The sequence below is a fragment of the Sinocyclocheilus anshuiensis genome, unplaced genomic scaffold, assembly GCF_001515605.1.
Source record: "Sinocyclocheilus anshuiensis isolate Anshui unplaced genomic scaffold, SAMN03320099.WGS_v1.1 scaffold249, whole genome shotgun sequence".
NCBI classification, from domain to species: domain Eukaryota; kingdom Metazoa; phylum Chordata; class Actinopteri; order Cypriniformes; family Cyprinidae; genus Sinocyclocheilus; species Sinocyclocheilus anshuiensis.
Window position 1 is genome coordinate 1,214,588 of NW_015540871.1, and position 23,916 is coordinate 1,238,503.

The 23,916-nt window shown below is 37.2% G+C and overlaps 1 protein-coding gene across 1 annotated transcript in view; it reads right to left on the reverse strand.

Annotated features, from left to right (window-relative positions):
- Positions 1 to 23,916, reverse strand: part of LOC107688114 (guanine nucleotide-binding protein subunit alpha-13-like) — a 29,812-nt gene that overhangs the window by 4,445 nt on the left and 1,451 nt on the right. The window contains exons 2-3 of the mRNA XM_016485682.1: positions 10,664 to 10,890; positions 4,624 to 4,674 (exon numbers count right to left, since the gene is read on the reverse strand). Of these exons, the coding sequence (XP_016341168.1) occupies positions 4,624 to 4,674; positions 10,664 to 10,890 (278 nt within the window). The remainder of the gene's footprint in view (positions 1 to 4,623; positions 4,675 to 10,663; positions 10,891 to 23,916) is intronic.

The following is a 23,916-nucleotide window of genomic DNA, read 5'->3' on the forward strand; positions in this document are numbered from 1 at the left end:
TGCCATATAATTATTGTTTATTGTTAGGTCATGTTATCTAACAGATAAAATCTTATTGTAAAGTGTTTTTAATACTACAGTTTCCATCTATTTGATATACACTTAATATTTGCAATCTTATCTAAATTTATTATAAAAGCTGAGGTTTGTTATTTACTGCAAGTTATATTTTAGCAGGTGTCAATGATCTAATGTTGCATTTGGTCAGACTCAGCCCATTGCTTTACTGAAGTATATTATATTTTCCTTTTACAGCTGCAGACTGAGGAAGATCCTGAAACACACCAGCAAACCCTAAAACAGACAACAGTTTACAGATGTTTTTCAGTGGCAGCAGAACTATGACTAAACTTTTGGGTGAAACTTGTTTACTTTTTTCATACTTTTATTACTTGTGGAAAAACTTGAAACAATTTTAAATACGTATAAAGAATGGCATTGGTTTGTACATTTAATTTTTGTTTAACGTTATTAATAAAAATGTTGTTAAATTAGCATGTTTTTGTGTTTTGCTTTGATACCGAAATTGGAAAAAACCTTTTTCACATTTTTATATAAATACAGATACAGCAGGGTCCAAAAGTCAGACTACAACAGTTACAACCATTTAAACCCAGAAATGAAGATTAAGAAGTTTAAACAAATAAAGGTTATGACAAAATGAATGAGAAATATAATACTTGTTCTGACCATAATAATCATGTTTATTTCTAAAATTGTTAAACTACTATCATATTTTTTTGTAATCAAACATTTTGCATTAAAAAAAGGAAAGAACGTGATCTCAGGTTGATTTCATGGTTTTCCCTAGATGAAAAAAAAAAAGGGTAATACTCTGATAATAAATCAGAAGAACCTAAAACTCAAACTGTGGGAAGAAGAAAAAACAAAAACAAAACAAAGGGGAGAGGAAAAAAAACAACTATGATGGCCAGCTCATGGCTCATTCTCCACATAGCTGGCATAGCAGAGTTGGAGGTTGGGGGGTGGGGGTAAAGCATTAGCAAAAAGGTGAATCTGGATCTAAGCACTGGCCAGTACAGGGTGTAAGGGCAAATGCACTCAAATCGCATTAGATGAAACTCTACACTAAAGCAAATGCATGACATATATCAAGTCGATAAGAGAACAGTGCTCAGTGCTAACACAGAACACCTGAGACAGATTTCTGAAATTCCAGACAGGATGACGTCAAAGACACCTGCCTTGAGTGGACAAGCCATTCATCATGGATCCAGAGCCAACAGTCGGTCCTTACCGACACTGATGTAACCGGTACTCATGTCTGAATGCTGCGCCCATGGAAAATCTGCATTATGTGTTATTTTCAAATTACATGTATTTTACACTAAATAATCTTAAATAACTATTGCTTAAGTTTTCATTTCGACTCAACTTTCATCAACTTACAGTTTAATTGACTTCCCTTTGTTAGAAACTGTCAACATGTTTTTCGGTTTGTTTTTACAAACTGAAGTGTGAGTGAAAATTATTTCCTGTGGTAATCACCAGCTTGCTGCAAAAGCTTTCAACATTTAAGACGTTAAATAAGGATTTCTAGTCACATAAAGATGAATAGCTTTTTCCATTAAGCGCTTTAGATTCGATCTCAAATTCAGTTCTATAACCAAACATACACATCTCTCTCTGACACATGCTCTGCATTGCCTTGTCTGAGATAACCATTCTTCCTCATCTCCTCCTAAATATTTATGAGTCTGGGCTGCTGAGGTCTGTCTGACACCCACACTACATCCATCCAAGAAGGATGAACGTAAACTGAAACAAACACATACTTTCCAACAGAGTCAAGTGGCCATTTCCCTCTCTGAACACACTCAGAAGCATGCACTATTTCCTCTTCCTGTTTGTCGATGGCGTGAGTGCAGAAGTGGGTCCACATTGCTGTGACGTGGCTGAGTGAAGAGTAGCCGTTTGGCTCAAAGAAGAAAAAAGAAAGAAAAAAGAGGCCAGTCTGAGGCATGCCACCAGAGCAGAGTGCATTCAACCCTGCTTCCTCTTTCTCAGAACAAAGTCAAAGCAACAGACACGGGAACTGAGACCGTACGACAGAGTGACGTCAAGGAGCGTAATACAGAAAGTGAGATATGTGGGGAAACAAAAGAACTGTCCTTTCGGTCTCTCTTCCTGATGTGGCATCAGTGATTTGAACAGGATGACTGAGCGTGCCTGTTTTCATAGGACGTGAATTTAAAACAGCTAATCTGATTCTTCGTCCTAAAGCAGAGCTACGTGGAGTCGAAGCCGAGATACTAATCATCACATTTACTGCAGTCAGCAGCATCTAGAAAGAGCACAAAACCGCAAACATCCGTTTAGTACTGAAAGAGAACATGAGCAGCAGGCAGCAAGTCACATGACACAAAGGGAACTGCACTGGCGCCTCGTGCATCAGCCAGACGATGCTGCGACAGCTGCACAGATGCGAATCTCAAATGATCTGCTAAAAATTAATCTGTCAACACACTCCACATATATAAGGCAAAGGAAGTGGGAACAAATATGGACCATAAATATAGGAGTCTAAATAATCTCAAAATGTGTTGAAACTACAAAAAATTACAATAACAAAAACAACAACTACATAGGGTATTTGTACAGTTTTGGCAATACTGACTCAATTTAGTATCTGAGTGCTGTCATCATGGTTTAAGTGTGGAAAGAAGTGATGTGGGCCCATTACAAAATTAGCGTAATAACTGCTGTCAGGTTTTTTATTTTTATTTTGAGTCATTCAGATGGCTGATGGCTGGTCTATGATCTATAAATTCGTTTTCTTTTCTTGTACTCTCTGGTATTACTACTGAAATGGGATCAGGACAAGTTATAACTGATGGTCAGTGTTGCTCGTTAAGAAAACGTACGGTATTTATTATCATTACTCAGCGTGAGCACATGGATCATCTGAATGAGTAAGAAAACCCTCATGAGCAGATGAGGAACTGTCATATGGTCATTTTTAATCACACAGCCTCATGACACGCAGAGTCTTCCAGACTGATTCTTTCAAATATCTTGCACGTTAAAACTGGTGAAACGTTATGCGGAAAAGGTGCTATAGAAAGTATTATGGGAAAGGGTTGACACGTGTGATATTTGATGTCAGCAGAGCTAGTTTCACTTCTCTCTGTCTGTGCTGGATGGTGAATGGGCAACCCTGTCATGACCCACAGCATTGCGAGGGAACAAATAGACAGGCATTCATCAGTCTCACATTATCTTCAGCATTTGCCATTCAGTATTTCCTTCATCCTCTGCTGAAATTAATCAGCAGAAAATAAAAAGTGATTTATCTCATACTGCTCTGTGTGAATATAAAAGAATTCTTCAGCAATGCTACCTGCTTCAGTACTGCACTTACTAATTTGTCAGTATGAAATGGATCAGTCTCCTGAATGCACGTAAAGACTGAGATATTTATTTTAAAGAGGTATTTACTATGCATTGGGAAAAACTCCATCCATAAGTACTTTAAAGCTTTTTCAGAAAAGCTTTTTTTGTTGTTTGTTTGTCCATACACAATGGAAGCTAATTGGCTCCAGTTGCATTGGATTGCTGCTGTTTTTAAATATTTTCTTTTTATAAAATATCCACAGAAGACACTCACAGGTTTGTAATAGGGCTGCGTTATATGGGCAAACATTTTTTATCAAAACATTTATCATTATCAGTCTATATTGATAATTTTCATATCTTTCTTTCAAGTTTAAAGGCAGATTTTTGCTCCTAAGTGAAAGTTGTAGAAACCAGACCGTTTTTTTGTGGTTTTAAACTACTCTTTATGGTCAGAACATGACAAACACTGCATGTTTTTGAATTCTTTACACTTCTCCAGTCATTTTTCCTTAACAAAATAAATATCTTTATAGAAAAATAAATTTCTTAGTATCTGCATGTTCTAATGAGTGACTGTTTCAAATCATGAAACAATTTTGGGTTGCCTGACTTTGATGACATGTATCTTCAGCACAGTTTGCAGCAGGAGTTTAAATCTCCTAGTCATTGGTGTTCTTCGCTGAATTCAAGCGCTTCACACTGGATCTCACAGCGCTGTTTAGTGGTCGCGTGACCGAGACTGATCAGTGAGTAAACGCATGTGCTCTAGTAAGCTTGCACTGCGCTGCCATTTAAACTCTAAGCTGAGTGGATAAATGCTTCGTGTGGCACGTTCAAATGAGTAGTGCTCTTTCGTTCCGCTTTTGGCGCATAAACATTATATCGAACATTTATCAAACTCTTTTTATCGTTTTATCAAGGAAAATTATATCGCGATAATTATCGTTATAGTGTTATCGCCCAGCCCTAGTTTGATGAAACCATCTTAGTTTATTACACACTTCAACTAATTTGTTAGTGCTTTCCACTTGCAATAAGAGTCAGCTCCATTAACGCATTTTACCACATTTAAAGAAATTCTGCAAAATTCACTGTAAAATCAGTGTAAAAAAAAGTGTGGGAAAAAAAAAGTCTTTATTATTTGAAAGCATCCTAAAGCACATTAAATTAATATTGATATTAAGCATAAATATTATAACTAGAAAGAACATGTGAGGTGAGAAACCTCAGTACAGACAGAATGATGACAGACAGCTACATGCTTACCGGTGTTCCGAGTTTGTCCAAGTGATCCAAGAAATATTTCACTGATTCACCCTGTGAGGACGACAAAGAGCAGAGATAATCAGTCAATGCACTGTAAACTGAAGATGAAAACAGCAGAGCACAAACTAGACATATAAACATCAGTTCAGAAGGTTAACAATCTTCCTTTCTTCATACTTGATGTATTTGGACTTATACACACCACCAAAGTATGTTATTTGGTGTTCATGACAAAAAGGTTATTACAGTTAAATGTTCTCAAATAAACCTGGCAATTTGCGAAAATGTAAAATGTGCAGACATAAGCACTCAAAGTAATGAGGGCCTCATTCAACATGAGAACACACGGGCGTGACTAATGAAAAACCCTCTCACAGGATGTCAGTAATTACAAGCACACTGTATTTTGAAAGCAAATGTTACTGGCATCTTTTGTTTACCCCTGTAGGGGAAATTCTGTAGTGTCCCATTGGTTATCTGCATCAGTTCATAGCGGTGACTGTACTAGTGCTGTACTAGCACCACCTCCTGCTTCGGCCATGAATTTGTGACAGCAGGTCTCAGTGTGGCACGTCACCAACAAACACAAGGACACTAGAAAACGGACAAGCAGGGCTAAAGAAGAACACACCAAGGCGTGCTCTGGTTCGGAAAAAGAAAATCTTGAGTAACAGGAACAAGCTGCCCAGGAAACAGCAACAGGCCTTGAGTTAATGTTCCATGACGCTCAGATGTATAACAGACCAATTAGCCTCTTGCAATTTCAACAGTTTGGTATGCTGACAGGACAGCAGGAAGGAGTTCTGTTCTACTTCCTTCGCGATGCTCATCTTTCTCAGTGCATGATGAAACTGTAGAGTAAAGCTCTAAAATATGAGTCAGAAAAAAATGTCTTCCTCATTTCCTACATAAAATACCCTTTCAAAATATTATTTGCATCTTGGGGTTAACTGAGGTCTACAAGAGGTACATGCAGGCCTTTTGAGGTGGCTTTCAGTAGCTAGAGAGGGGATTATGTCATAAGAAAACCCCTGGCAACCCTCCCCCAGCTGAGCATGAAGCCACACTGTGCTGTTCATCTTCAATCAAGGGTGTGGGCACACAGGAACAACATGGTCATGGCAAGCCAGGATATCAGTTTCTGAGCAACGCTGAAAAGGAAGTCCTGTTAACTCAGCAACATCTGAAGCCAAGCCTGAAGCTAACATCTGTTTTTGTGAATACAAAATCTCTTAATAAAAATGAAATAAAATAATAATATAATATAATACACACACACAAACCATATTTTGCAGAATATAAGTTGCTCTTTTTTATCATCTGAATATCGCAATGCTCACACAGAGAGAGGCCATGAGCCTCTCATTTGTAGTACATTTGTATAGTGCATTTCCCACCATTTCAGTTTCACTTTAAATAAACTTGGTATTTATAATAAATGTTGTTTATAATGCCACTCTAATTTTTTTTTTTTTTTTAACATTTATTTTATAATTGTATACCTCTTCTGTCCTTAATACTGTTAAAATACTTGTTGTGGAGTGAGGGAAACTAAAATACATTTATGGTGTTTATAATGTTTGTAAAAATTTTGTTTGGTTTTTTTACCAGCATATTACAACTGTGACTTACACACCAAAATAACTGTGAAAGTGAGGGTCAGTGAAATATCTCCTTCCCCGGGCCTCAGATTTACAGGAGTGCACAAGAGTCATTGTTTTAATCAAAGCTCAACATTCCTTCATGGATCATGCAATCCTTCTCTCTACAAAGTTCTCTACACCCAACAATGACACCTACACACACTAGTTGAAACAGAAACAGAACTCTTTATGCTTTCCTATCCTAAATGCTCCTATCTGTCCCAATATGGGGTGGGCAGAGCACAGAAATAAGTGTTTAGGACCACAGGAGACAGCGTACTTGGGTGGATGTCCCCTATCAAAATATCTCTTCCGGTAACTTCAATCTGCAGAGATCATGGATCCCGTGGAGAACGTAGTTGAGATGAACAGCGCTGAAGACAGTTGCATTTTATAATGCAGCATGACCGTCTAAATTGAACAGGGAGTCAGTGTTTTGAAAATGCACCATCTCGCAAGTATTTCCTAAATCAGATTAAGTCTTCAGTAAGTGGGGTTAAAATGAACCTCACTGACTTGCACAGACTATTAGTAAACCTTGTAATGATTCACCAAACCGAATTTGACCGTTATAAACTATGTGCTGGCTTTTTAGCGCAAAGCATACCTTAAAAAGACAAAAACAAAAGAAGCCAGATGACAGGGCTTTTTTTCAGGGGTAATGAGAGAGGAATAAAGCAGTGGATTAGGATTATGCAATGCCTAGAAATAAGAGGAGGGGTGAAGTGAGGAGGAGCCAAAGATGAAAGGATCTTGGCTACAGGAATCTAAAACAAGTTTTGTTTTGTTGCATGTCGGGTACATACCATAACACCCAGAGGCTGAAGGGGCAGAGTTGTGAAAGCAGGAAGCCTGATAATGTTTTGCACTCGACACACGTGGTTTGTGGATTACAGGGCACAAAAGTGTTTTGTTGCCTTCACTCACACAGACTGCATACAAATCACCAGAGCCTGTGGCAGAGCGAGGGAAGAGGCTGTCTACTTAACGGTCGAGCTGTACGTAAGCCTCAACAGTAACAGACAAAATTTGCCTTTGACCAGCGCAAATGGAGAATCCTGAGATTGGCGAGGAGCAGATCTACCCTGTTATCAGCTCCATAGATTTGGGCCGCAGTAAAGTGGCTCGTGTTGTTTCTTGTCCTGAACAGCATGAATCCACTACTCTGCTTAAAGGGATAGTTCACCCAAAAATGAAAATTCTGTCATTAATTACTCACCCTCATGTCGTTTCAAACCCATAAGACCTTCGTTCATCTTCAGAACACAAATTAAGATATTTTTGATGAAATCTGAGAGCTGTCTGACCCTGCATAGACAGCAATACAACTGAAATGTCCCCAAGTCCAGAGACATAGCAAGGAGATCTGTAAAATAATCAATGTGACATCAGGGGTTCAACCGTAATTTTACGAAGCTACGAGAATACTTTTAGTGCGCAAAAAAAAAGAAAAACAACAAAAAAAGACTTTATTCAACAATTCGTCTCCTCCGCATCACCCTGTAGCGCCATTTTGGAGAGTATCAGCTGGATGTAAACCACATATGCTGTTCTGTGTCAGCTGCGTCACGCCGGATCTGTTCCCTACGTTGTTGTGATTTGAGCTGAACGAAAACAGCGTATCCGTGTGACACAGCTGACACAGAACAGCATATGCCGTTTACGTTCAGTGGATACTCTCCAAAACATTTTGGATTTTTCTTTTAAATTCGACGAATATTTGAAATTAGATTTTTTTTTTTGACAGCCCTAATGTCTACAAATTATAATAGTACAAGTCGGTTACCAGGTGTAAAGTGCTTTGGTGAAATCAACGTTTAAAATGGGGAAGTAATGCACTAGGAACTGAGAGCATTTAGAGAAGTCTGAAGTTGCTAAGACGGCACTTGCTTATGTCAGGCCCTAATGAGGAATCATTTGAGATTTACTGGGGAAAACCAAAAATTACCAAACCAAATTGATAAGATAGCTTAAAAAAACAGGAATAGCAATCTGTTACTTAGGTTTGATAAGCAAAGTCCTCATAAACAGCTCACAGCAACCAGGCCTGAACACAACAGTGATGTGATCGACAAAACGTTTGGAGAGTCGGGCTCGGATGTAAACCACATATGCTGTTCTGTGTCAGCTGCGTCACGCCGGATCTGTTCCCTACGTTGTTGTGATTTGAGCTGAACGAAAACAGCGTATCCGTGTGACACAGCTGACACAGAACAGCATATGCCGTTTACGTTCAGTGGATACTCTCCAAAACATTTTGGATTTTTCTTTTAAATTCGACGAATATTTGAAATTAGATTTTTTTTTTTGACAGCCCTAATGTCTACAAATTATAATAGTACAAGTCGGTTACCAGGTGTAAAGTGCTTTGGTGAAATCAACGTTTAAAATGGGGAAGTAATGCACTAGGAACTGAGAGCATTTAGAGAAGTCTGAAGTTGCTAAGACGGCACTTGCTTATGTCAGGCCCTAATGAGGAATCATTTGAGATTTACTGGGGAAAACCAAAAATTACCAAACCAAATTGATAAGATAGCTTAAAAAAACAGGAATAGCAATCTGTTACTTAGGTTTGATAAGCAAAGTCCTCATAAACAGCTCACAGCAACCAGGCCTGAACACAACAGTGATGTGATTTACACATCCTCTTAGATACACACACACACACACACACACACACACACACACACACACCATCTTGGCAAGCCAATGTGCGAAAACTTTCAGTTGGGGTCTAAAGTCTCTAAAAGGTTTTTTTGTCCACCACAAGACTTCTGTCAACTGCCAAAAAAAAAAAACATAGATCCTTTGTGGTGCAAAGCAGGTGACTGTGACCTAAAGTACCATATGCTAAAAACCATAATGACTAGCATGAAGGTGTAGGTTAAGACTGTAAGAAGATAATATTCACTCTCGTAATAAATACTGCTTTATTTAAAAAAAAAATTTTTTTTGCAGCGTGTACAAAAATTGTTGCTTTCATATTATGTAACAGGGCTCTACAGTGCGACCATTTCAGTCGCATTTGCGCATATGAAATAATATTTAGGAGCACCAGTGCGACTGACCAGATCAGCATATTTGTGTTTGCGCTGAGGGAGCTTCAAAGGTTCTAAAGTACTTACTTTCTGCAGCATTGAGTAATGCATCACAGATGTATCCTCTCATTATAACAGTGTTGACAGGGTGTAAATAAGAGATTCATTGTGCAGTGTAGGGAGCTTTGTCGATTATAATGGAGTTTTGTGAGATCGCGATGAACTAAGATGAGTGACAGCTTTTAATGATTATTAAGGGAGTTTGCAAATGTGATATTGATTTAATACAACAGTTCATTAAACAAGAAGTTAATATTAAGTGACTTATATTGTCTGACAACAACACAATTGCCTTATTTGGCTCTATTTCGTCAATGAAAATAGTTTCAAACAAAGTAACAGCTGAGCCGCTGCTCATCTCCATTCAAACACAGCGGTGTTTCGTTAATGAATGAACTGCGTTTTTAAATGAATCTAGTGAGTCAATGATTCAATTCCCATTCATAAAGACAGTCACGTACTTCGTCCCTGAATGAATCAGCCGTTCGAACGAATCAATTGAATGAATGATTCAGTGATAAAATCAGTGACTTACCGCCACCTGCTGGCAGTTTTAGTTTAATTTTTAAAGTATCCTTTCTGTCATTTAAATCATTTAATATTTCTATATTCAAAATTTGATATATAAAACATTAACCTCAACATTAATTTATGAATTTAATTTCACTCATGCGACCTCTGAGCCTCATTAAACATCTGAAAATACACCTACAAGCCACTTGTGTGTTCTTCTGTGCCAACTCTGTTGCACAAATTTATTTCTTAAATACTGATTTCATTTGATTGGTAACTTATTCTTATTCTACTTCTTATTCTACTTGTTTTTATTCTGTTGTTTTAATTAGAAATGTTAAAAACTTATAAATATATATTTTTTGAATTTGACATAAAAGATGACATACTTTTAATAAAGTTAGAAAAATGCCATTACGAAGGTAAAAACAAAATTCCCTGTAAATAACTAAGGAGTCAAATATCACCTCATAATGGGAAGGTTAATTTTTGATCAGAATTTTTTTTATTGCTGATTAGAAGGTGCTCCTAAATTTTTTAAATTAGGAGCACAAGCGCTCCTAAAAAGAAAAGTAAGCGTAGAGCCCTGTGTAACCAGGTAAGGAAATTTTCAATGCCAGCAAAACACATTTTCTGCTCAACAACTGTTACAATCCCACTGCCTGCCTAATATTCAGTTTCACTCAAAAAAGCATCACATTTACAGAATGATTTAAAATGATTTAAAACAGAAATGATTTACAACTTCAAGTCGTCTTTAGAGAGAAATTCAGTTGGGAAACTCACCAGCTGAAATTCCCTGCGCCGGTCATATGCGTTCTGTATGCCGGTGTCAGCCCAGAGGGCACGGACTGAAGGCAGGAACTGCAGGAACACTTTGGTCTGCATCATCCCTTGCGACACCATGGCTGATCGTGTGTCAAAAGCCATCATGATGTCTCCATGTGCCTGGTTTGAAGGGTCTCCCCATGGGATATGCAGCTTTTCTCGGGCATCCACAAGCACTCGAACACCTGTGATGGCAGCAATAGGAGGAATATAATGTAAATATTTAAGTATGATATTGTGTACACAAAGTTCAATATGATGCTTTGAGTGTAACAAAGCAAAAAACATTAGACGCCATTTTTTTCAACACATGGGAAATTAGGATGCACACAATTAATAACACAAAAAGGACATTTTATCACAACTTTATCATTTATCTATCGTAATAATTGACAAGTGGTCTTTATGAAAGTAAGCATTAGAACTGTGCAGTGGCATGCTAGTAAGGCTTGTGGTTTTTCTTGGTTTTATATATAAAACCAAGAAAAACCACAAGCCTTACTAGCATGCCACTGCACAGTTGTAATGTAATATATATATATAAACTTAACATTGCATTTAAAGGAACAGCAGCAGCAGGTGAACAAAGACATTTCCAGTGTAGACCCGTGTATTGTGTAAATACTAGAGGACTGCAATCTGATTCAGCATTACTAATGATTTAGGACTGCAGAAATCCACAGAAAGTATCACAGATTTCCTCAAAATTCAAACACATTAGTTTTAAAAGACAGTATTTAAACAAGACAAACATGCTTTGAGTCTTGTTGCCAGAATTTTTTTTTATTTATTTTCTTTACAAAAGCTATTTGACCTTTTGCATTTCTCTACTACATTCCTGTAGTTCAGTTGAATAATTTGTTAAAGTGAGTGATCAGATCACAAGTCTAGAATTTTAAAACGTACATAAAAACTGGCAATACAGGGCTAGTGAGACTTGTCATTTAAGATATCAAGCCAAATAAATGACATACATTGCACAGCAAAAAATATGCAAGTCAATCAATATGACATTATTTATTTTACGTTTTATCATTTACACTTAATAACAATACTTCAAAGAATACAATTCAATAAGTTAAGAATATTATTTTTAGAAACAAGAGAATAAAGATAAATAACAATCACATACAATCTTTCAAATTGATATTTAATAATAATTGTATTACAAAACGTAAAAAAAAAAAGTAAGTTAATGTACAAAAACGTTTCCTAGTATCATTTAAAGCAGTCTGAATTAAAATGACATGATTATTTGATAAATAATGATTCTTTTTAGTGCAAACTCTGCCTCAAGCATTTCAGCTGTATGCTCATAAAGCAAATGTATTGTCATTTCCACCTTTGTCGAATCCATCCCTAACCACCACCAAATACTGTTGCAGAGACCACGATCACATCTCGGGTACATTTAAATTGGGCTTTTAATGTGGTGAAGTGCTTTCTGATTGTGATACAGTAAGCAGGCAGAGAACCGCTTCAGCGTTCATGTGCATGTTCACAGTATATGCTGCTCACTAGGGCCCGACCGATATGGGTTTTTTGGTGGCCGATGCCAATATTAGGGAGTAAAAAAAAAGACAGATACCGATATATCGGCAGATATTCTTTATGTGTAGGCTATATTATAGTACAGTACAGTCAAAAGTTTGGACACTTCCCATTCGTCTGTCCAAACCTTTGACTGGTACTGTATATAGAATACAGTATATAGCCTACATAAACAGAATATATATACATAAACACATTTTTTGCAATGATAACTCAAATGTGGTGATCAAACACTTATAATGATGTGACAAACATAAGCCTATGTAGTGGAGGCAGGGTATTTAACAATTTAACAATAAACTGTATTATTCAAAATGAGTCTGACATCAGTGCACTTAACAGTAAACTTCACTTCACTTATTATAAATAACACAAATAGAACAAAATATATATAACTCGAATTAAGAAATTAAACAAGGTAATTGTGTAGGGCAAGCAAGCTACTGCCAAACCAACAGGGGCAGGTTTATGTAGGAAGCACAGCTTTTCCAAATGTAAACATCTAAAATGAATAAATAATAATAATTAATAATATAATTTTTTCACAAACTCTGTGTTGTGTATTTTCTGGTAATCAAATGAACATGCAGAACATTCGTATTTAAATCGTCTTTTTGCAGTTGAATATTCAGACACAGTCCATGAAATTCCGCGTTAATACAGTAAATTCTGTTTTTGACTGGATTCCGCGATTCCGTCCATGTTTTCTGCATCGCGAAAATCATAGGGCCCTACTAATGTAGCAAACGAATATGATAAGCTCATTGTGAGAGTAAAAGACGGGGACATTGGTGTTTATTTACTTAGCATTGAGTCTCTCCAACTAGGTGACAACGTAGCGTTAAATCACCATTCAACAGACTCAAGCCACCATGCACTGCCATCTATTGGACTGAAGAAAGATACTAACTTTTCAATCTGCTACGTTACTGACTGTACTGACAAACTATGCTGACACAGTGTCTGTGCCGCAACAAAGCAACCGTTGAAAATCATTTGAACTTTTTGTCAGCACGTCATAAATAGAACGAGGCATCAGTTTACTGCATCCAGTGTAGACAACATCACTGATTATAATGGGTTCTATTCTACACCAGACTCGAGCCGCGCGATGTGATGTGACCGATGTGATAAGCATGAGTTCTGCGCGGCCGGTATAAACACCAGCATTGACTGAATGGCCTCGATCAGCTCCGGTGGCCGTAACACAGGCTTTAATGCGCCGCAGACGCGTGCCGTGATGCGCAGATCAGCTCTAGTCTCTAACGTCACTGAATCTGCTGTTAAAAATGAGCCATCCATTCAGTCTAAATGAGTCGCAAATCTCACTTCAATTTATGCTTAATTGACAGTGCAGAAATTACAGTGAATCTCAGTTGCATTACACAAGTATATTACAGTTGCACAGATCATCCCCTGAGCCTCTGAAGAGCAAAGGAGCTCTCATGTGTCCTACGAAAGACAAAGCACCAGAATAGCTTCAGTCGAGTCATCAAAGGCTATCCGTCCACTTCTGTGACGCAGTACAGCAACAACATGAAAATCCTGGTTTTATTAACAGAAAAATAAAAAGATTAACATTTTACTAATGCACTGGCAAGTCCCGAGCATCAAGCACGAGACATGTGGCTGCAACTTCCTACACCACTCCTGGGCGAGGGTTTGAGAACCAGTGGTGAAAACAGTGGTGATGTTGGTCTCTAGATTTGTATACTCAGATTATCGGCGTAGGAGAGTCCCATTGTGAGCTGGTTTTCACAACTGGTTTTCTCTTTCAAAACCTGGCGTCCCAAGCAGTCACAGTAGAAATAACCTGCTAAACCAGTTTCCACTTACAGCTCTGTCTCACAATGACAGACAAAAAGCAAGAGCTCTTTTGACCTTTAATATACAAGGGTTAAAGCAACAAAAAAAATCCTGAGCCTGAACTTTTTTCCGAGGGTTGGGGGGGCGGACACATACACAGGGTTATTTGGCAAAAAAAAAACATTTGAAAATGATTTTCCTTGAAACTAACTAGTAACGTATCTGCCCTTGCCATTAGCCCTTGACAGGCTCAGACTACAGATTATGGTGGGATATTTGAAACAGCAATACCAAGAAAGTTTACTCACTACAATATGCAAACACATGTAACATTTAGGATGCTTTTGATATCAAGTTTTGCTGGTTAGCTTTGTCCTTGAGAGGGTACAAGATGACCTACAATCTAAAACATGAAATTTCTGAAATTGTTTTGTTCAAAAGAAATAATGGTAAATTAAATACTAGGAAATGAATATAAAATAGGAAATATACTAAGTTTACTACAGAAAACTACAGTTCAGTTCAATTAACAACAACAGAAACATTAAAATGGTCCAAGAACTGGTAACTTAGGGTGCTTTCACACCTGGCCTGTTGTTTCGGAACCTGGCGCATTTCCCCTCTTAGCTCAGTTCGTTTGGGCATATGTGAACACTGCAATCGTGCTCGGATCCGCGCCAAAACAATCGGTCCGAGATTGCCTGAACGAGGTGGTCTCGGCTCGATTGAAAACGAACTCTGGAGCGGTCCGGTTTTAGTGAGAAAGCAATCCGATCAAACGGACCAACGAACCAGGCTATATCACAATTTATGATGGGTAATTACGCAAGTTCCGTGAAAAGCATTAGCTTTGTTGTTTTGCTAATACCTCAAAATGAACCTGTGAATGTCTGTTGGTGAGCACATCTTTGCCATTCAAAATCAAATCGCACTTTTTTTATTTTATAATGCCGTCTTATTGCTTTTCTTTGTAGTAGGTGCATTTTAAAAATGTTTTCCCAATCAATCCTGGACTACTGCTCAAAATGATAAATTATTATAATGACAGCTACAAAAAAAACAACAACAATAAGCCCGCGAAGCTGTTATCGTTCTATCCTGACGGATGACATACATGACAGCTAAGTGGAATCCTGGAAAATAAACCGTGGAACTTTGACCAATGAGAGAACAGTTTACTCGCGCATGACTTGTATTAACAAATTTGGTCCGTTTAGAAACTTTGCCATGTGAAAGCGAACCGCACCAAGAATAAAAAGCAACATTGTAATAATTTTAATCCCTGTTTCGGAACAAAGCAATCGATCTACAGGTGTGAAAACACCCTTAAACAGGGTTCGTGCAGATACTGTAAAATAAAATTCCAGGACTTTCAAGGACTTGCACTACTTTTTTGGTTTTCAAGGACTAAAATCAGATCTCACTTATCAATCAATATTAGGGGTGCTCCGATTGATCGGCTACCGATCACAATCGGCTGATAATAGCTTTGGGATGATTGATCGGCGGTCTCTAAAAAGGCCGATCTCATAAAACCGATCTCAAGCTGATGACGCGCCTGCCGTGAGAGGTTTGGCTCAACATGCAGCGGCACCATCTCAGTCTCTGTCCGGCGCGGGTGAAATAATTATAATGCTTTAGGTGAGGTACAATTCATATTTCTTCATTAAATAACTTAAATAAAGTAATTTGAAAAAGTTTCTGTGACATAATTTCACAAACAGCGTGAGTGAATCACCGCGCGTGCTCTCTTTCACTCTCAGAATGCAAATGGCTTCAAATCACATCGCGTCTGCAGTATAAGTGAGCTGCACGCTGCACAGTTGACACAGGAATTGTCACTTGCACTATTGAGGCAGTGTCGCATCGTCACTAAAGTATATAAATCTTAAAAAAATATATATATTTTTAATTCTTGCCAGTGTTTAAACCATTCAACGCTCGTGCGCTTTCCTGGAGACCGTGCGCTCTCTCGCAGCGCACACACATAACGCCAGGTTCACATTACTTTTTTTGCAGTGCGTATGTGGTGTGTATTTTTTCCGCGCTCATGTAATTAACCGCAACATGAAAATTTGATACCGGCATATCCCTAGTCTCATCGTCACTAAAGTTTATAAATTGCATTTTTTTTCTTTTTAATTCTTGCCAGTGTTTAAACCATTCAATGCTCGCGCGCTTTCCTGGTGACCGTGCACTCATGCACACTCGCAGCGCACACACATAATGCCAGGTTCACATTACTTTGTTTGCAGTGCGTATGTGGTGCGTATTTTTTCCGCGCTCATGTTAACGGATTAAAGCGTTCACACTGCACACACGGTTGTGGACTGGCAGTGCATTTAGGAGCAGTGCGTCTGCAGCAGTGCAGAGATCGTTTCCGCACCAAGTCTATTTTTGCTGCGCTGCAAGCACTGAATTAAAATAATAGCGCATTTTTTGCAGTAAATATGAACATGGATTGACACGAAAATGTTGTAATTACACCATAATAATAAAGATTTAAATGCAAAAGAAAAGGCAGTAGAGCTTACTGTTTCAGTCAGTGGTAAGTTTTAATTTAGAATGTTTGTGATAACGTAAGAAGAGTAGTTTAATTGTTGAAAGATTGTATTACTGTACTGTGTAAAAAAAAAAGCATTTTAAGTAACAATGTTCGGATTTAAATGAATAAATGTTGTGTTTGTGGTAAACAGCCACAGATCAGGAGCAGACTCCTGTGTGAAAGCACAGTCCGTGCTGCTTCTGTACCACACATGGCCTACATACGCACTGCAAACGGAGTATGTGTGAACCTCACATACACAAGCTATTGTGCAACAATTACACGATTGTAAAAACAAAAATACAGTGCATGATCAAACATTTAGGTGAGATAAATATATATTTTTGAAAAATGTCTAAAAAATGCCCCCCTCCACCCCTCAAATGAAAAAAAAAAATCCTCTCACAAGAGTCACCTTAGATAGGAATTAATTTTTAAAAATGAAATTCAGGCCCTGAATAAATGTCTAAAAATCTTGATTGGATCATCACTACAAATAATTCTACATGATAAAAAGAAGGCTTTAAAAAGATCGGTATCGGTGATCGGATGGGCAGATACTGCTTTCTGTGATCGGCGATCAGCCTCAAAAATCCTGATCTGAGCACCCCTAATCAATATTGTTATTATCTTTCAAATTCTAATAAATAAACTAATAAAACAAAATGGTACAAATAAAGTGCAGCACATGCAAAGAATGCAATGACTGTGGCAACTTTAACATTTGTAAAACTGTAACATTTGAAAGGGTACTATGGCAAAGTTATCGTTATTCAAACTGATTTTTTTTCATGAATATATGATTGACCTAAAGAATAAAGCTATATCATACACTTGGAAAATTATGAGCTTTATCACGCTCATAGACACTAGGGGTGTGACAATACACTTAGCTCACAAGGTGAGACAAAATGCAGAAACTTGATTCACTAGAACGAGACAATGTTTTAATTAGGGATGCACGATATTATCGGACCGATATCGGAATCTATATATACAGTACATATATCGACATCGGCCCGATATGAAAAATTATGCTGATATGTCTTGCCGATAGAAGGAATACGTTTACTCACATGTGCTCAGGGTGTGCTAGCGATTAGATCAGGTCAGCAGTGTGGCTCATTCTTGAAGCAAAGTTTTGCCTGAATGATAATCAGATTCACTGTTTTGGATCGCTGCATTTAAACTGAGAATGCATGTACAGAATGACGCGTTCAGTGTATGTTAGAGTCAACAGTAATAGCCCGTGCAGTGGCAGCAGCAGCAGCCTCCCCCGGGTCCTAACGCCCGTTTTGTAAGGTGTTTTAATTCCATAGGGGACGGTGCTGGCCTACTTCTAATAAAATTCAAGTAAAATACACAAATAACATTTAGACTGTGTTTCTGATTAAATAAAGCAATAATTGATGTCATAAAATCATGAGTATTTTTTGATTTAAAGGTCAGAAACTATAGCTTACATACATTTTTTAAAAATCACAAACATGACACTTGTATATTAAATAATTTTATATATACTGATTTATTCATTAATGTGTAATATGTTATATTTTTTAAAACAATTCTGCTAGTAATCAAAGCATTAAAAAACTATCTGAACTGATAAATAACAGATTGGAGATTAAAATAATAGCAGATTTGTCTCATTTTAAATGAATAATAAAAACTTTTACTTAAGCCAGAATTTAAATGTTACTATGGTAAAATAAATATTCAAACCATGTGTGTTACAACTAACACCCCGTTACTTTGTGCATCGCACTCATCGCAAGTTTATTGTTAAATTGTTAAATGCCCTTACATATCTCTGTCACCATTATAAGTGTTTGATCACCACATTTGAGTGATCATTGCAAAAAATGTGTTTATGTATATATATTCTGTTTATGTATATACTGTATTCTATATATAGTACCAGTCAAATGTTTGGACACACGAATGGGAAAGTGTCCAAACTTTTGACTGGTACTGTACTATAATATACACAGAATATCGGCCGATATATCGGTATCGGCCTTTTTTTTTTACTCCCTAATATCGGTATCGGCCTTAAAAAACCCATATCGGTCGGGCTCTAATTTTGATTACCCCATTAGTCACTTTACAGTCAGTGCTATCATAAAAATAGGCTTACTTGGAAGTATAAAATTTTAATTGTCACATTTATTGTCCAACTACAAATACTAAAATAATGTATATTTTAGTCAGAATTATTGCGCTCCTATTTAATTGAGCTCTTTCTGTTTGGCGCGCATGCACGGCACTCGTTCACTGAAGTCTAGCGGAGAATCCCAAAGCAGAAGGCTCGTTCACTTCTGACAGAAAAATTGAAATATTTCCATGGCTTTCTAACATTTACAGATGGAGAATATACCTGTGAAATGTAAGTTATGCATTCAGAAAGACAGCACATCTCAGCAAACACATTAAACATCGCGAGTAGCCTAATGTCTCCGTCAGCGGCACATGCAGCCTTTCTATCAGAGCATATGACGGGTGAGCCGCTTAAAATAATATGCGAAACGAAACTATAAACTATGTCTTACCAGTTTTTAAAGGCCTTAATATGAAGCTTGTCACATGTTTAGAACAAATTGGATCATGAACTTTCACCGCAGCAGCTCAGTCTGTGTCCTCCGCTATATTTTCAGATGCGCTCGTATCAAACTACTGTATATCGATATAAACGGTATTGCTTCATATCGAATCGCTTAAAGAAAATATCGATATATCGTACAAACTCGATATACCACCCAGCCCTAGGTATCGGCATCAGCTATCGGCAAAAATTAGTTGAAAAATAATGGCATATCAGATATCGGCAAAAATCCAATATCGTGCTTCCCTAGTTTTAATGCTTTAAGAAATTTTCAAATGACAAAATATTTGTCTTTTAAATCACAAAAAGTAAAACAATGCAGTTGTATTTTGAAATGTTTTAACTAATCTAGGGCTTAACTAATGATTATTTTGCTAATCAAGTAATCTACTGATCATTTTGACAAGTGAGTAATCTGATGTTTTTTAGTAATACAAATAGAACTAAGTGAAAATCAGGCTTTAATATGACTATATTTATATATAAAGTAACGATGAGGCAATAATAATTGGCCTCAAATAAAGTATCAAAACCAAGTACATGGTTTTATTGAACGACACTGTTAAATACATAATGTAATATGCCCATAATATAACAAATACCAGCAGATGGCGCCAACGGCCTGGTGATGTTTCATGTATTTCAACTGTTTAAATCCATTTAATTTTAATATTTGGCCACATACAAAGTCAGAAACTTTTATTTAGAAATCGCAATGTACAATAAATCGCATATTTAGAAATATGTTGATGTATTCTCCTGTGTTGGCATAGGTTTAAATGATTTACGTTACAAATCAAGTGAGTTTTCCAAGATGAATGTTAAGCAACCCAAACTCACCGCATATGCAGAGGAAGAGTTTAGCCCCTTTCACACATACCGTCTTTACTGGTAAATTACCATTAAGAGATCATGTGTTACCAGGACCTTTTAAAAAATACAGGTAAATGCATTCTGGCAATAATGTCGTTCTTATGGAGATGACGTGATTACTCCGAGCTGTTTACAAAGCTCCGCTACTTTTTTAATCTATGTAAATATGACGCTAGATGGAAATTTTTGACCATTGCGCCTTGCAGCTTTTTCAATGTATCGCACTCGAGACCCAGGCTTCTTTTCCATTTATCAGCTGCGACTCTGCAATTGGATACTATTTTGCGCGTCTCGAGTTTATAAGAGCAAAAACTTCTGATTGGCTAGTAATGTTAGTTTGGTTGAGAGTGAAAGCTGTGTTCCTCTCATACATTGGTAGGCGAACTCATGAACTCGAACGTGATATCAACAAGTGTTTTTAAATGTAGGATGATTATCTTTTTTCCTCGCAGCCAAACGCTGCATGCCGGAGATCCGGCACGGTGTCGGAGAACTTTAAACCCTGAATATATATATATCTATATATAATCTTTTGGTCAGTTTGGTAGAAAACGTTTGAAGTTCTTGGTAACCAGGAATAGAGAATGAAATAATGAATGGAGTTACTTTGCAGTTATCTTCCATTCTGCATTAAAAGAATACCCAACTGGCCTATTTCATCCCAGATTTAAATGAACTGCTGGACCTCACATGCAGTTATCAGCCCGTTCTGGGGTCCTTTCACAGTAGGGCTACACGATAAATCGCATGCGATATTTAATGCGCATCTTGTCAGAAAGCCGGTTCAGTAATCAGCGGTAAATCTCCATCATGTGCGTGCTTTCACATTGAACCGGCTTTCTGACAAGATGCGCATTAAATATCACATGCGATTTATCGTGCAGCCCTATTTCACAGGATAAGTCCTTAATTGTTCTCGCCACACATTCCGGCGAGAGGTGACGGCAGGTAAAGAGTATTTAACTGAAAGCCCTTTAAGAGGTCAGCAATATCCAAGCAGAAACCCATTACTGCAGCACAAGACTGCATGTAAAAGGAGCTGTCTCTATTATATGCACGTCCTGAAGCATAATCAATAACAGCAGTCCATAGATGCACATTAGTGAAAGCAAATAGCCATTCTGTCTAAAATACTCGTGCACTACATACAGTGCAGTTTCTACCCTGTCCCTCCCTAACAAAGTAAGAGCATGTCGGCCTTAACAATTTCATCCCTAAATTTAAACACACAGCAACCCAGCTTCCCATGGCATGCCAAGGCCAAACAATGAGCCTATGACTATATATAACATATATGAATGTATACATATGTATAAAAATAAAAACAAAAGTATGTATGGGTAGCTGACATATGATATGCATATTTAAATCAATATCAAGATTTTAGGTTCAAATGTGAAAAAGTGTCCTGTAACTGGTCTCTACAACTTCTATCTAACACTGTTAATCATTTCTTTACCTTCATTAGTTTGTTTATTTTAAATGGTTTTACAGTGTGACAATCGTTTTTAAAATAAATAAATCACATTTAGCCTCTTGGGAGCTAAAAAGGACGCAAAAATAGTTTTAGACAAATAGTATAGTATGTAACATCACAGGACATGTCAATTCACATGAACTACCCATACAAAATAAAAGGCATCAGACAGAAAAACTTTCAGGGCTACAGAGACACACTCCATTGGGCAGGAAGCTTAACCCCTTTGACACATGCACCCATGTGACTGCGGCTCTGAGGGTGTCTTCACGATATACATGTACATGCACTTTCACCTTAAAATTGACTGTCTAACAAAACACGTCTTTAAATCTTTACCATAACTGCAGATGTTTATGGCACATTCAGTAGATGAGATCTGATATCAGCGAGATGATAATTTCACCTCAAATTCTATAAACAACAGCAGGATGCAACAAATGCATGATGGGCTAAACCATTTAAGATTATAAACAGAATCATGCCCGAGTTAGAAAAGATAAACAACGTGCTACAGCTTGGAAGAGAAACCACAGAAGGCAGGATTTCATCCATACTGTCCAACAAACTCATAAGATAAACTACACTGACACACAGCTGGCGTTTCAGTCTGGTTATACAATGTGAATGCTCAGAACTGTTGTTCTGTTCTCAAATGAAATAATTTAGAAATGTGTAGTACATTGAATAGATACTTAGAGGAATTACAAAATGGTGACAATTACAACCCTTCATAAAAAGTCTTGCAAGTTCCTCCTGTCTGATTCAGGCTCTATTATATTGCATCATAAGTAGTTCACATCTGCCCTCTGACTTTTTTTTTTTTATACCAAAGAGGATCATCTGTGCAAACCTGGGTAAATGCATTCAATCAATTCTTTTGGACTACCATTCTAAAGTTTGGGGTCAGTAAGATTTATAAAAAAAAATATTAAAAAAAAAATATATATATATATATATGTGTATTATTTATACTTTTATTCAGCAAGCATGCATTAAATTGATCAAAACTGAGAGAAAAGATTTCTGGAAAAAAAATGTATCATGGTTTCCACAAAAATATAACTGTTTTCAACATTGATAAGAAGAAATGCTCCCAGAGCACCAAATCAGTCAATTAAAATTATTTCTGAAGATCATGTGACACTGAAGACCGGAGTAATGGCTGCTGAAAATTCAGCTTTGCATCACAGGAATAAATTACATTTTAAAACATATTCAAAAAGATGTTTTGTTTTTACTGTACTTTTTAATCAAATAATTGCAGCCTGGGTGAGCATAATTAAAAAAGACTTGCTTCAAAAACTGAAAAGAAAAGAAAAATCTCACCAACCCCAAACTTTTGACCAAACCAACCTGTCAAACAGTGAGAAACCATTCAGCTTCACATAAAACATCTTCACAGGTACATGCGAGCAGATGCTCGAGTGAAACATGAGAAAGGATTCAAAATGCTACTAATTGTTAAAGTGCTTTTTCTCTGTCTCCAGGCATTATAAGGTGAAATTTCTGTGTTTTCTGGAATGCCTTAAGATTAAATCCAAGCAGTCATTTGACTAAATGCTTCCGGTTTAAGTTGATCTAGAGAATGATATGACGTTAGCGATGCTACAAAACAGTCTCCATGAGATCACAGCTGAACCATGTGTCATTGTGGTGCCTCCGCAAATGATGACCCTTGTGACATATTAATCACTCAAAGGAAATCTCAAAATCTTTTCATAGCAATAGGCACTGGAAATCCCCAGCTGAGGCAGCCCAAACGGGGAGCCCCGTATTATATAGGGTGGGTACTGATCATTTATCACATCCCCTTTGGAAAGACAAAAAGGGAGACGACGGAAACCTGACATGAATTGCTAAGAGAAAAAAAGACACACTTGCCTTAAACCCTAAATGAAAGATTGCACATTTTTTCTTTTCTCTCATGTTTTTTGTTTTTATGTTGTATTGTTTGGTATCTGTTGTTATGTTGTATTGCTTGGCTATGTGAAAACCCACCGAAACAGAATTTCCCCAAGAGGATAATAAAAGGTACTACTACGACCTCCCATGAGACAAATTGAGGATCATCTGACAAGTTTAGTTCTGAAACTCTGAAAACTATAGCAGAAACATTCAAGCTGGTTTGTTTCCATAACAGGTGCTAGTGAGTGGTTAGTGCCACTGTTAACCCATGTTCTCATCATGTGCTAGTCTGGGAGCTCTGGACTCCACTCATTGCACAGATGCCCAAACACGTGAATTCAGACACGTCCTTTACTACAAATATATGTGTGTGTGTCTGTGTGTGTGTATATATATATATATATATATATATATATATATATATATATATGTATATTCTATATATATAT